The following is a 13,764-nucleotide window of genomic DNA, read 5'->3' on the forward strand; positions in this document are numbered from 1 at the left end:
CAGCAGGTGCCACCACAGTATTGGTTTCATTATCTCTTTTTCACTGTTCCTTCCCAATGCATTTTCTAAAATTACTTCTCTTGTGGTTTCAAAGACTAGGGTGGCATATTCAGCACGCTTTACAATCTCCATCTGGTCCATCCTCAGGGGAAAGTTGTCAGTCTTTGATGCCCCCATTTTAGAGAGGATGCCAGAAGTCTGGCTAAAGGGTCTTGTCTAAGACAGCACAATTAATCCAATGGAAGAGGTGAGATGAAACCCAGGCTGGGCAGGGCCAAGGTTCCTAACTGATTGTTGGACACCAAAGCAGGGTTCTTTTACTTGTCATGTGGATGTATCCCTTACATCTCAGCCCTCTCACCTCATAAAGGTAAAGGTTCCCTTGCTCGAAAGCCAGTCGAATCCGACTCTAGGGTTGCGGTGCTCATCTCCGTTTCAAAGCTGAAGAGCCAGCGCTGTCCGAAGACGTTTCCGTGGTCATGTGGCCAGCATGACTAACCACCAAGGCGCACGGAACGCTGTTACCTTCCCACCGAAGTGGTCCCTATTTATCTACTTGTAATTTCTTGCTTTCGAACTGCTAGGTTGGCAGGAGCTGGAACTAGAGACAGGAGCTCACTCCATCATGCGGCACCTGGGTCTCGAACTGCTAAACTACTGACCTTCCACAGCCTGCAGTTCAGCGTCTTAACCACTTGAGCCACCACAGCTCCTCATACCAAAACACTAACTTGTGTTGCATTCCAGAGGGTGCACAACTGTCACTTTATACAAAAATCTCAAGTCATTCTGTCCACTGAGATTCAAAAGCTTACACAAATATATTTCATTCAATGTTCTGTGCCAGCCTGGCTGTTTTATTCTCTGCATCAAAGAGGACGAATAGACTCTATCAAGCAAAGGCTTAATTTGAATAAACAGGAGACAGAGCCAATGAGCCTGTGCTGAGTGCCACTTTGCTCTGACCTCGAAGTTACCAGTCAGCCCCGGTTCATCCTGGAAGCCTAAACCTTGGCACCATCACTTTTTGGAAAGTGCCAGTTTGTCGGATTCTATCCCGGCTACACCTCGCTACTCTCTGCAACCAGATGCCCGCGCCCGTTCGGGGCAATGCCCAGATGGGTGAAGCTAAGGGCGAGGGCCCGCCCACTTTGCAAATCTCTCGTCCCTCATTGGTTTGGCTTCTGATGCGGGCGGGGCAAGAGACTCCCGACGCGGTATAAGGCAACGCTCAAACAATGCATTCTCCGATCCTGGCTGGGTCGCTTTGTAAAAGAAATTGGCGGCGGCTGCCGGGAGCAGGCGAAGGAACCGGATTAAGGGGGAGGCGGGGGCGTCTCTGCAGTCCGGATCGAAGGTCTACTTTCACGAGGAGCGCCCCCGTTTACCCGAGACGCTGTTTGAGCGCGCTTTGCCTCGCCAGCTTCCTGCTCCATTCTTGCACGTGGGAAGGGGCGGCGGGTGGCCGGCGGGCCCCTCGTCCGTGCCCGGCGCGGAGCCGGCAATGGAGCTGGACCCTCCTCACCAGCCCTACTTTTTCGAGGCCGACCCGCAGGCAGAGGACTTCCATCCCTCCAGCGCGCCCAGCGAGGACATCTGGAAGAAGTTCGAGCTGGTGCCCCCACCGCCCCTGCTGGGCGCCGGCCCGGCCCGCGATGATGCGGACTACCTGCTGGAGCCCGGCGGGCTGCTGGGCAACCTAAGCGCCTTCGTCCTGCGCGACTGCATGTGGAGCGGCTTCTCGGCCCGGGAGCGCCTGGGCAAGGCGCTGACGGAGAAGTGGGCCGGATCGGCCGCCGCCGCCAAGCCCTCTTTCGGGTCGGACTTGGGGCTAGGCGGCGAGTGCGTGGACCCCGCCGCCGTCTTACCCTGCCTCCTAGCCGACGGCAAAGTGCCGACCTCGTCCGGCTCGGAGAGCCCAAGCGATTCGGGTAAGGCGGAGCCCGGGCAAGGAGGGGCGTGGGCTGGCGGCGTGCCCGAGTCGCGCAGCCTTGCGAAAGCGGGGCGCCGCCGAGACATGTGCTCGCAAATTGGTCGTGGTGGGGAAGGCACCTGCCCGCCGGCCCCGAGTGGTGGAGGCGAGGATTTAAACGCCCCCCCCCCCGCTGGAACGACTCTTGTTTCTGCCCGGAGACCTCTGGGAGGCCCTGCTTTGCACGCACCGCCCCCGGCTACCCGCCGCCTTCCTCGCTTGCACAACTTTTCTGAGCCCGGCCCTTGTGCTTTATCCTTGAAGCTCTGCTGCACCCGAGGCCCTCCCGGTTGCCCAACCTTTTCCCCAGCCCCCACCCGCCCCAGCCTGTGGGAAACCAGGTGGCGCGCTTCTTCGCGCTCTTGCAAGGGATCTGAAAGGAGCACTTCCTTCTCCTGTGTAGGAAACAGGCAGGCTTTTGTTTCACAATAACGGCAAGCTGTAAACCCCAGACTTCTGTGTCTGGAGATGGAGAGGCCCTGTTTTATGAACCTTATGGCGTTCTCCTCCGGTGGGGGTGGGGGTGGGGGGTGGAACGGTGCCCTTGGGCCTCTTATCATGCTAGGACTCTTTTGGTGTTTAAATTGAAAAGGAATGTCTTAACATCTCAGTTTATCTCAGACTCAAGGCTTTGTGTAAGTAAATAAGATTTTACAGTGACTTTCAAAAGGTTGGTAACTCTGGTTTGGAAATTCCTGGATAGGAGTTTGGAGAAGTAAAGGAGCTCAGCAGGGATGTGGTGCCATAGAGTTCACCCTCCAAAGCTGCCGTTCTTTCCAGGAGGCTGGTCTCTGTAGTCTGGAAATCAGCAGTTGTTCCAAGAGAACTCCAGGCCCCACCTAGATCTGTAGAGTTGTAGTTCAGTAGCGCCAGAAATAAATGTCTAGCAGGACTTAACTACCCCCAACTTAATGCTACATTATCTAAGAAGTGGCTGAAATCCCAGGTGCCTGGTTGTTGGGGCTCCTGGGAATCTGTGTTTACCTTGCTGCTTTGGAAGAATAATCTGTGGTGCTTCATAAATAACAAGTATTATAACTGCTGGAGTATTATATCGTGTTAACACTGTAAAGATCTGAGAGCATACTGAGGGGGCAATGTTGCCCCTTGTATTAAGACTAATGTGTGCGAGTGGCAGGGATTGGATGGGAGACAGTCTCTTGCATGCTAAGCTAAACCTACAAAGTGGTTCCCAAGAGCCTGTAAATATGTCTGAAGATATATTAAGCTAGTCTCTAGCCTCTTAGCAGTGTGTGTATGGGGGGGAGGGGAGAATGAGCCAATTGGTGTCTGAGCCTGTTTGCGGCAAGTGTTCAAGGACATGAGGTGTAGAAAGGATGCTGGCCAGCTGTCGGCTTCCTGCAAGTCCCCATGGAAGGGGATCCCCCTCTGCCTTTGCCAAGGCAGCTTGATCCATCACCTGGAATCTAAATTTCTCCTCCTGTAAGCTGCTGTATCTCCGCAACTTATAAATGATGGGGAAAGTGCACAAACCATTACCCAGTACAGGAGGTTTGATGCACACAAATGACCCTCTCACCTTGTTTGTGAGCTTCTGTAGAAAGTGTTTGGGATCTTCTTTTAAGCTAATACTAGGAGTTTGAGCTAAAATATCTGCAGAGTGTGGTGGTAGTGATGGAAAATGCCGTCAAGCCACAGCTAATTTATGGTGTGACCCTGTGGGGTTTTCAAGGCAAGAAACCTTCAGAGGTGGCTTGCCATTGCCTGATATTCCTTGGAGATCTCCTATCCAAATACTAGCCAGGTCTGAGATCTGATGAGATTAGGCCAGCCTGGGCTATCTGGGTCAGGGCACAGTGCAAGAACCCCAGTTTTTTTTTAAAAAGCAAGTATGACAAGGTAAATTGAATTGATACGTGTTGTAAAGCAAAGTTTAAGTGCAGCAGCACCTTTAAGACCAGCAAAGTTTAATTCTGGGTATAAGCTTTCACGTGCATGCAGACTTGTGAGACGCACAAATTCTGTGCAGCACTGTCAGGGAGCTAAGGGAAGGTTTAGCTTGAAAGTTGGTGCAGCATCGAAATGGGCAACCTGGGTTGAGTCACTGGGTGAGCAGAGCCTGCATATGACTCACTCCCAAGATTGCTTCTCAGCTCCAGCCCTGCTCAAATTGGGTATAAGGTTTAATTACATTAAGTGATAGGCAGATCGAGGCTTAATCTCAATTAGCAAAGGGGAGGTGGGGAGTGTTATTGATTCACTCTAATCATGCCTCTCTGTTGACCTGGACATTACCCTCCCCCCTTTGGTTTCTTCCTCAGATGCTGTTTTCAGCCATCCCCATGAGCTTCCCCAAAACAAAAAGCAACAGATGCAGACAATAAGCATATTGGGGGGGGGGGGGAAGCTGGCTGTGAGTGCTCAATGACTGATTAGAGTCCAAGCCAATCAGGGATGGAGGAGGAGGGAGCAGCAAGAGTCCAAGCCCTGCTCTGGCCAGTTTCCAGCATGCTTGGAGGAAGAAAGGCCTGCTAGCCAAGGGTTTTTTTTATTATTAATGGGGAAATGATATTATGCACACAGTGGGAGTTTGGAAGGAGGAAACTGCAAAATGCAAAGCAAGTGGTAAATGTTTAACGTAGCCATTAGTGTGTAAAGCATTCATGTGCAGGAAGAAGACGACCTGGCAGAAAATAGTCTGGCACATCAGATGTTGGAATACAGAGCCACTTTTAGCATTCAAGAGGAGTGGAAAGATCCTAGGACACAATCTGTGGGTAAAGTCTTGTGTAAGCCCCAGTGGAACTGAATTTGTGCAAGAACCCCCCCCCCCACCTTCCACAGAATTCCTCAAGAAGAAGGAATAGGCTGGTGCTGCCTTTAATGCACTGTCATTTCAAAACTGCCAGTGCCTTGGCACTTTGACCAACGTAGGACGATACCCCAACTGTGTCCTCCACCAGCCCTTAGGGTCCCTCTCCTTCAAAAGTCATTGAGCAAGCCTGACATGGAAATGCTAGGTGTAGAGTAGGCACAGGCAGCCCTGACCTGGATAGCCCAGGCTAGCCTGATTGTCTCAGGTCTCAGAAGCTAAGCTGGGTCAGCCCTGGTCAGTATTTGGATGGGTGACTACCAAGGGGTACCAGCGTCACTACACAGAGACAGGCAATGGCAAACCACCTCTGACCGTCTTCTTGTGTTAAAAACCCTGCAGGGTCACCTTAAGTTGGTTGTAACTCGATGGCAAAAGAAAGGTGGGCAAGAGGCCTGTAATTCTGAATGGCTATGAAGAAGAAGGCATTTGAGCTGGTGCGGTTTGCCCATGTGCCAGTCTGTCCTTGTCAAAGTGACATCTTCTAGAAACTGCCACAGATACCACAGACTAGAGACATAAAGAGGAGAGTCATTGAGAAGTTTCTGTTGGGTTCAGCAAGTATTGCATTGGTGATCTGTTCAGAGTTTTAGAACAGTGCTGTATGGTGCTCATATCTCCAGCTCCAGTGAGGTGCCCAAAACAAGACCATTTTTACATGCATGGCTGAAATTCCCCATTTCTCACAGCTGATGCTGATATGGGTGCAGTGATTCCTGCAGATACTGCTTTATTGGGTGTCTTGTTCTGCTTTGCTACCAGGCTGAGGGAGCTTTGTTTTCTGTTGTGCTGATGTGGAGGAGGGTGTTGCTTTTGGAGAAGGAGCTCTACCCAGGTGGTTTTTTAGAGGTGCCGAACTATCCTCTCTAAGGTCAAGAATCCTGGGGGAAATGGCAGTATCCAAAATGTTCCCAGCAGTAGTCCTAAAATGCATCTGGTAGCCAATTATTAATCTGCATGCAGTTCTGCAAAACTATATTGGCTACTGAGGGCAAGTGGGGTAAGATTCATTAACAGACCGCCAATTGTAAGATACTGGAGCTCCAATTCTTGTTCTTAGACACACTTTTTAACCGGCAGTGATCAAGGACATGTCCCATTTTAAACCGCGCTCCTATAAGGGAGCCTCCCTGTTTCCCTTGCTAGCCAATTACTGGTTTGTCTGCCTTCTATCACCATGAGCTTACTCACTGGCAGTTCTTGCCTCTGAAAGCTTCAGGCACAATAAACCCAACAGTAAGCTTCTTCCCAAGACTGAGGAATGGGCCCTTCACTTTGATTTCTAGTGAATGATGAGGTCAGGGCCCGTTCCTTTTGTGCTCCACTGAGATAACCTTTCCCCTTAAACTCTTTCCCCCTCTCCTTTGTAAAAGCCCCGCCAGTTCATCTGAGGCATGAATACTGGGCGGCTGGATGGCTTTTGAGGCTCAGCTGAGCCTTCTGTGCGAATTGCCTTGGAGGGGGGACCCTCTTTCTTTCTTTGCTTGCTGGGTGGGGAGGTGTTGAGCCCCTTTCTCTGGCTGAATGGGGGTGGGGAGATTTGGGCTGAACAGGATTTACTACTTGTGAAAAGTAGCAGCCTCTGAAGTGTAAAGTGAAGCTGCCTGGGGACAAAGGAGACTCTCCTCCCAGGCCTGCTTTCATTTACAATTCCAGTGGGTGATGAAAGAGCCTGGGGGGCAGGAGTGGAAGAAAAAGCTTTAGACTGAAAACTTTGTTCAGCCTGGTGGGGATTGTTCTGCTCCCCCCTGCTTTCTTGTATGGGGGGGGAGGGGGAGTGTAGGCATGTCCTCAGGGAGAACTGCCTTGAGGAAAAGCCTTCCCTTAGTCATGGAGGGAAGTGCTTTGGACCGACATAGTTCTGAATGAGCTGGAATTTGGAGACCCCTTCCTTGAGATGGAAGTTCTTGCCCTCCTTCTCCCTCACTCCCCCCCCCAACCCCCCCCTCAAGGCAGGAGTCCTATCAGCTTTGGAAGCTGTGCTGAGACAAAGGTCAGGCACCTTAGAAATGTGATCCATCTCCCTTTGGGGGCTACAATCCTTTAATAATTCCATCTTTGTCCTTGCAAGGCCATTGAAGAATGGGTCACTGTTCCCAAGTCATGGGGGGCGACCTGCGGTGTCTTGTCCCAGGGCTGCCTGGATGGCATTTGGAGGCAGGCCCAAGGCCAGTTTTTTCATCTCATTATAGGCCATGTAAAAACGATGAGGCTTTTGCATTTAGTCCCCCACCACCCAGCTGCTGACCCACAACAGAGTCGGGAGCCACCTGTCTCCCTTTGGGGGATTAGACAGATTCCTGGAGGGCAGGTGTACCAGTGGATAGTAGACATGGTGACTAAAGGGAACCTCCACATTCAGAGGCAGTAAACAGGAGGCAGCATCAAGGGAAGGCCTTGGCCTCTATGCCCTGTAGGCCCTCCAGAGGAACTTGTTGCCCACTGTGTGGGACATGGTGCTGGACTAGATAGACTGCTGGTCTGATCCAGCAGGGCTCTTCTTACGGTGAGGAACTGGGCATGCAGGCAATCTAGAAAAGGGTAGTAGCCCTTAAAGGTTTTAAGCTGGTAAACTGCCTTGTGGGGGCTTTTTGTTTTTGTTTGGGGAGGGGGCCACATCCTTTCCCCGTCTCCATCAATGACTATTGCCCAGGGCTCCTCTTCAGTTTACAAAACATTGCTGCCTGGGATGCGGGCTAGCAAGCCGTACTTGTCACAGGGAAGAGGTTACTTTGCTTGTGCCTTGTGCAGACTTTCTGCACCCCGACCCTGCAGTGTACCCCTAATGTAGCAATGCTCAGGAACAGAGGTAGCCCTGGGTGGTAAGAATTCATAGTATATTCAGGGGCTGTACCAAGAAGGTTCTACACCAATGTGCTGTCACTCCCTCTCTGAGTAAAGTGGATGTCCTGATGTACTAAGAAACTACATAGGAAGGTGGGGGGGGGGGGGGGGGGGGGGCTGAGTGTTGGGACTTCTAGATACATGCAGGAATAACATATCGGAAAAGAAAGCCGCTGTCCCCTGAATCCACTGGGGGCTGCAGGTTGTGCATACTCCTTGCCTTTCTTCAGTCTGGGGTGGTGACTGAGTGCATAGCTTTTCAGAGGCCTGAGGCACACAGTGAGGCCAGGTGTCTCAGAAGGGTCTCTCAAGTGCCAGACTTGGCTACTTGAAAACTGAAGCAGTCTCATTCTCCACCCCTCTGACTCTGCGTACCTCTTTTCGATTGTGAGCCATGAACTGAGTGCTTTTTAAGGTGAGGCAAAGCCTGTCAGAACATGTTCTAGAGTTGTGCTGCAGTGTACCTTACCAATCTCTTCCAATTTTATTTCACTTATGCCAAAATCAGTATCTTCCCCTCACCTGCAAAGTAGTTTTTTTTATTTTACAAAATGTATATCCTCCCTTTTACCCTCCTAAGGGCCACAAAAGCAGCAAACAAATTTAAACGTGCATAATAAAACCACATTTCAAAACCATTAAAAACCAATGAGCAAGAAAAACACATCAGCAAAACCGTAATTAAAACATGTACAAAGACATAAACACAACAATTAGCGCTGGGCAGGAAGGAGGGATCATTAAAGGAACACCAAATGAAACAAAAAAGTCTTCACCTGCTAGTGGAAGACAGCAACAGCGGACAGATGAATCTCCCTGGGGCGAGAGTTCAGAGTTTCGGTGCCACAACTGAGAAGGCCCTTCTCTTGGGTTGCTACCCACCTAATCTCAGAAGGCAGGGGCACCGAAAGTAGGGCCTCCAAAGATAACTGTAGTGGTTGGGAAGGTTCATAAGGAATTAGGTGGTGTGCTACCTGCTGATCTGTTGAGTCCAGAAGTGTAACAGTTTGTTCTGTGTTCTCTTGCGTACAGAAGGGGAAGAAATAGATGTGGTGACGGTGGAGAAAAGGCAGTCGCTGGCGGTGAGGAAGCCGGTCACCATCACAGTGCGGGCAGACCCCTCAGATCCATGCATGAAATGTTTCCACATCTCAATCCACCAGCAGCAACACAACTACGCAGCCCGCTCTCCTCCAGAAGCCTGCACCCAGCCGGCGAAGGATGCTGAGGAGGAGGGGGAGGGTGCTGGCCCAGGATCCCCAGGGCAAGTAGTGGAAAGTTTCTCCTCTTTCCTCCCCAAATCTGGGAGTGCTCCCAGTTCGGACAGCGAGGATGTGACCAAGCGGAAAAACCACAACTACCTGGAGCGCAAGCGGCGCAACGACCTTCGCTCACGTTTCCTGGCATTGAGGGACCAGGTGCCTGGCCTTGCCAACTGCCCCAAAACCCCCAAAGTGGTGATCTTGAGCAAAGCGTCCGAGTATCTGCAGTCCCTCATCAGCACGGAGCAGCAAATGGTGGCAGAGAAGAAGTGGTTGAAACTGCAGCAGCATCAGCTTCTGAAACAGATTTCGTACCTCAGGGGGGTGCATTAGATGCCAAGGATCCTACCCAGCTTACTTCTTGTGATGGTGGTGGTGGTGATGGTGGTCTCTTTCCACACTGCAGCTCCCAGAATGCATTTACAGCTGACACACACAACACAGCTTCCTGCCATCCTGCTCCAGACGACGAGGAGTGCCTCCTCAGCTGTGTGCGCAATAGCTGTGCTTTGAGACAGAACAAAAATCTGGGTAATATCTTTTATTAGGACCAACCGGATTGACAAAACATTTGTGCGAGCTTTGATACTTACCGGAACTCTTCATGAAGCTGGATGTTACAAAACTTTTTTTTAAAAATGGAGGGGTGGGATGCTGTTGGAGGGTCTTGAGTCAACAGTTCTAAGCCTAGCTGTCAGCAAGAGGAATGCAAGATTTGTCCCCTGAGGGCACTTCTGTTTGCACATATCTCCTCCCTCCCCCAACCACTGAGGAGTGCTGTTTCCTTGTGGTCTCCGATTGGCTAGAGGGTGTATACAGAGGAATACCAGAGCTGCAGTTTTTAAAGAAGGTTTGAATCTCCTGGTTTTTCCCTAATTCTGGGTACCTGCTAGGTAGAAGCTGTGACTGGTATACCTCCCCCAGACTGGGTTTAGGATTCCTTGTGACAGACATAAAAGTAGGACACAATCCTGAAGGGATAGACTCTTGCACAGTTCCTACTAATTATGATGGGGCATGAGCAGGAGATCTTCCTGTCAGATGGGGCCCCTGTGGTTCCAAACTGTCTTGCATCAAACTCTACTGCCCTTTAGTGGGAGCCAAAATCTGCCACCTTTGGGGTGGTGGTCACTTTTCAAAGACTGATGAAAGTGTGTCCTCTTCATAGAACTGAGCTGTTTTCACTGGAAGTGCACTGCGATCACCTTGGAATTGATTTACCTCATACTTTCTCACTTTTTACTACACATAGTAGCTTGACCTAGATTTTTGTATACTATAGAATCCCATTGTTGTAACTGCCTGTTTCTTTATACTGGATGGCTTTTTAAATATGCTGTATTTTTGTACAATGTTTTTAGATGTTATTTTATAAAAGTACTTCGCACATTTTTTAAAAAAAATTAATTCAACTGTTTTCCGAAGAGCTAGGGGAGGAGAATTCTGCTTGCCTACATATCTCCCCCCCCCCCCCCCAGCAAATAATACCATGTATTCCTGCTTATGGCTTCTAACATCAGCATTCAGTGGGAATTCTCCTGGCTGGTCCCAAATTTCAGACACCAACAATATGAACACCAGAGGACTTGTGGGGTTCTTTTATGGGGAGGGAATAATTTCCCAAATGTGATGGAGGGCACCCTGTCACTTCTACTGTTGCCTGAAGAAAAAAATTCTCCTACAGAAGGTGTGACTTTGGATCTGTGATTAATGGAATTCCCCGTTCTACCCACCCACCTTCTCTCTAAACAAAGGGCTATATGGAAATATTTTCAAGGTGGGAGGGGAGCTTAGGCCCCTGCATGAGTGAAGGGACTGATACAAAAGTGTTGCTTTGCCAGCTTTTGTTCCTCTGGCTGGGGTCAGGCCACCCATTCACCCCCCCAACCCCCTTTATGCAAATTCTCCCCACCCATCAGCCTTTGTATCCTTGGAGGGAAAGGCAGGACCAAGGTGATGGATGGTGATTTTATCTCTGCTGAGCCGGACTTGCTTGTTCTCCACTGGTCTCTCAGCAAGGCCCTCTCAGGTGTCCCTTGACTGGCCTACTTCTGAGTTGTAAGGCTGTGCAGTCAGACTTAGCACTTTCTTTGTTACCTCAGGCTTTGTAAATAAAGGAGTTGCAAAAGATGAAATTTTGTCTGTCTTTCTCCCCCAACACAGATATGGGGGAGCCTGTGTCCCAGAACAACATTATCATTTTTTTCATTTAGATGACCTGAATACCAGTGAGCAACTAATTCTTGCCAAAAGCTGGTGACTAGGGTTCCCAAATGTGCCCGGGGGGCGGGGAATCCCCCGCTTCGGAGCCCCGGAGGAATCCGGGCCCGGGGGAAACCCCGCCCCCGAAGCTGCGTCACGCAGCCACGTCGCTGACGTTGGGGGCGTGGCTGAGCTCATCGGGGGGGGGGAACCATATGTTCCCCCCCCCGACGAGCTCAGCCACGCCCCCAACATCAGCGATGTCTGACGTCACTTCTGGTGACGCAAGAACGAACACCCAGCTCCCGGCCGGGACTGAGCCTCCCCCGCTGGTGAGTTGAAAGGATTTGGCAACCCTACTGGTGACCTTTCTGTGGTGGGGGTGGGGGGGTTGACAGCAGCCCTCCACTCTACAGTTGAATGAACTCTGATGAGAAGCACAGCTAGTGGATGGTATGAAGGAGTTGCTTGTGGGAAGGTTTCCCACATGGGCTGGGGACCTTCAGTTTTATATTCAAGTTGCTGATGTGGGAAATTCAATAATATGGTATCCATCATTGGTCTTGGGCTGTAAATAAACATTGATAATATGGCATCCAGTACCAAAACAGTTCAGGACTATCAGCGCATCGGCCTCTCTAAAAGGTAACCGTGTTTGTACAGGGAACAGCTAGCATTTTGAAGCTAGGCAAAAAGGCCAAGCAAAGAACTCTCCCCCCCCCCCGATGATTCAGTGAGAATCTCTAGAAATTCCAATCATGCATTTTGCAAAGCCAGTAGGGTATGTTGACATGCATGATGACCAGTCAGTTTAGGGATAGGAGGTAGGAAAGCATTGTTTTATGGGGTTAAGGAGAAGCTGGGAGTTGGCAGAGGTCATTTTGCAAAACCTAGTATGTAGGTCAGGTGCCTCCAAACTTCATTAGCTGGAAGGCACATGTGGGATATAAAAACCTAAGTCCTAGCTAGACAGACTTCTGGGTCAGTGTTGCCTGTGCTGAGAAACAAGCTTCCTAAACTTTGAGTCAGAGCCTTTCCTAGCTACCCAAGACCCTATAATTAGAGGTGCCATGGACTTAAACCTGGAACTTTCTGTGCACTGAATTATAGTCTTTCTCCAAAGTATAGCTTGCTTTCCCCAGCTGTATGTGCCTTGAAGATTTGGCCCAAGGACTTCTCATACCCACAGTCCCACAAGCATCTTGTGCACTGCATACCACAGATTTATGGAGGAAGGGCCTCCACAACTAATGAATGGAACGTTCCCTTACAAAGGCAGTATATCAGATACTGGGGCAACCAGTAGGAGATGGCCCTAAATTTTGTGCCCCATAGGTATCTGGTGGGGATTTGCTGGAAACCAAATGCTGGATGAGATGGCTCTTGACCAGAACTAGGAAGGCAACTTCTTATTAAGACAAGCCAGAGCGTTAATTGTGTGAGACTGTACTGGCAAAGCTAAAGTGAGACTCGTACCTAAAGGCTAACAGATTTATCCATCTGTTTCTCTTTAAAATGTTGCTAGACCACACAGGGTTAGGCAACCCTCACTGTCTGAGACAGATAATAGCATGCCATACCATTCTGTTTGGCACTACGGCTTCTGTGCTCTACCCCAAAAGCATGGGTGCTATCAAACAAAGACAGGCTGAAGGGCTGGTTTCAGGGTTTTTTCGGACTTGGAGTGGTAACATCTGCATTATTTTCATTTACTTTATTAGAATGCCCTCTCGCCAACCTCATAGGCCCTTGCACTTATGACACTTAAATGGTAGTTTGAATAGGGAACAAGTTCTGCCTCCAACCTAAAGAGCTGTCACAATACCAGATGAAGCAAAAGATTGGCCTTTTTTGGCAAGCTGTTACAAACTGAATTTTGGCTACAAACGTCATAAGCCACCTTTCTTATCAATGGGGACAAAACCCAGCTTAACTCATTCTCCTGCCCTCCATTTTATCCTCACAACAATCTTGGGAGGTAAGTTAGACTTTGTGTGTCACTGGCCCTAGTTCATCCAGAAAGCTTCCAGGGCATAGGTGGGATTTAGACTGGGTCTCCTAGATCCCGTTCAGACACTATAACCACTACACAACACTGGCTCTGATAGCTCAAGAAGTTTTTAAGTCCCTTTTGTTTTGTCACTTGGAGATTTTCCTCCTTGTGTGTTGCCTTCCTGGCATCTCATGAGTAAATCTTTGCTTCCACTGCAAACACCATAAGGGTTTTCTGGAGCTACTCTGGGCCCAGATATTCCAAACCGGTGACCAATTTTGAGACTCCTCGCTTTATTTTTTGATGAGTTATACCTGCCACAAACAGAGGACCTTTGTTTCCATTGCAAATAACATAGAGGTTCTAAAGATAAAGTAGACTGGGATGTTTCAGTTCTCTTCCCCTTTGGCAGTGCAACTCCCACAATCATTCTGAAGTGTTGGCCAATTTTCAAATGTCTGGCTTTATTTTATGATGAGTTATGCCTACCATAGACAGACAGATGCCTCCTTTTATTATTATAGATTTATACCTTGTCTTTTCCTCCAGTTGAAACTCCAGAGCAGCTTAGATTGTCCTCCTCTCTGTTTTATCATGAACTGGAGCTCCCTCTGGACTGGCCCTGGTCCCTGTGAGTGCCAGATTCATTCTGATGGCT

At 49.6% G+C, this 13,764-nt stretch overlaps 1 protein-coding gene across 1 annotated transcript; it reads left to right on the plus strand.

Annotated features, from left to right (window-relative positions):
- Positions 1-851: 851 nt before the first annotated feature.
- MYCL (v-myc avian myelocytomatosis viral oncogene lung carcinoma derived homolog) lies at positions 852-9,825 on the plus strand. The gene is made up of 2 exons (XM_015417766.1): positions 852-1,931; positions 8,682-9,825. The coding sequence occupies exons 1-2, from the start codon at positions 1,505-1,507 to the stop codon at positions 9,242-9,244; spliced, it is 990 nt and encodes a 329-aa protein (XP_015273252.1). The 5' UTR covers positions 852-1,504; the 3' UTR covers positions 9,245-9,825.
- The last annotated feature ends 3,939 nt before the right edge of the window (positions 9,826-13,764 follow it).

The sequence above is a fragment of the Gekko japonicus genome, unplaced genomic scaffold (genome assembly GCF_001447785.1).
Source record: "Gekko japonicus isolate JY-2015 unplaced genomic scaffold, Gekko_japonicus_V1.1 scaffold203, whole genome shotgun sequence".
NCBI lineage: Eukaryota > Metazoa > Chordata > Lepidosauria > Squamata > Gekkonidae > Gekko > Gekko japonicus.

What these genes read in the sequence shown, in the direction of transcription:
- MYCL (XM_015417766.1), top strand. Translation starts at nt 1,505, where the DNA reads ATGGAGCTGGACCCTCCTCACCAGCCCTACTTTTTCGAGGCCGACCCG. An exon ending in GGAGAGCCCAAGCGATTCGG is followed by an intron (nt 1,932 to 8,681) that starts GTAAGGCGGAGC and finishes TCTTGCGTACAG; the next exon opens with AAGGGGAAGAAATAGATGTG.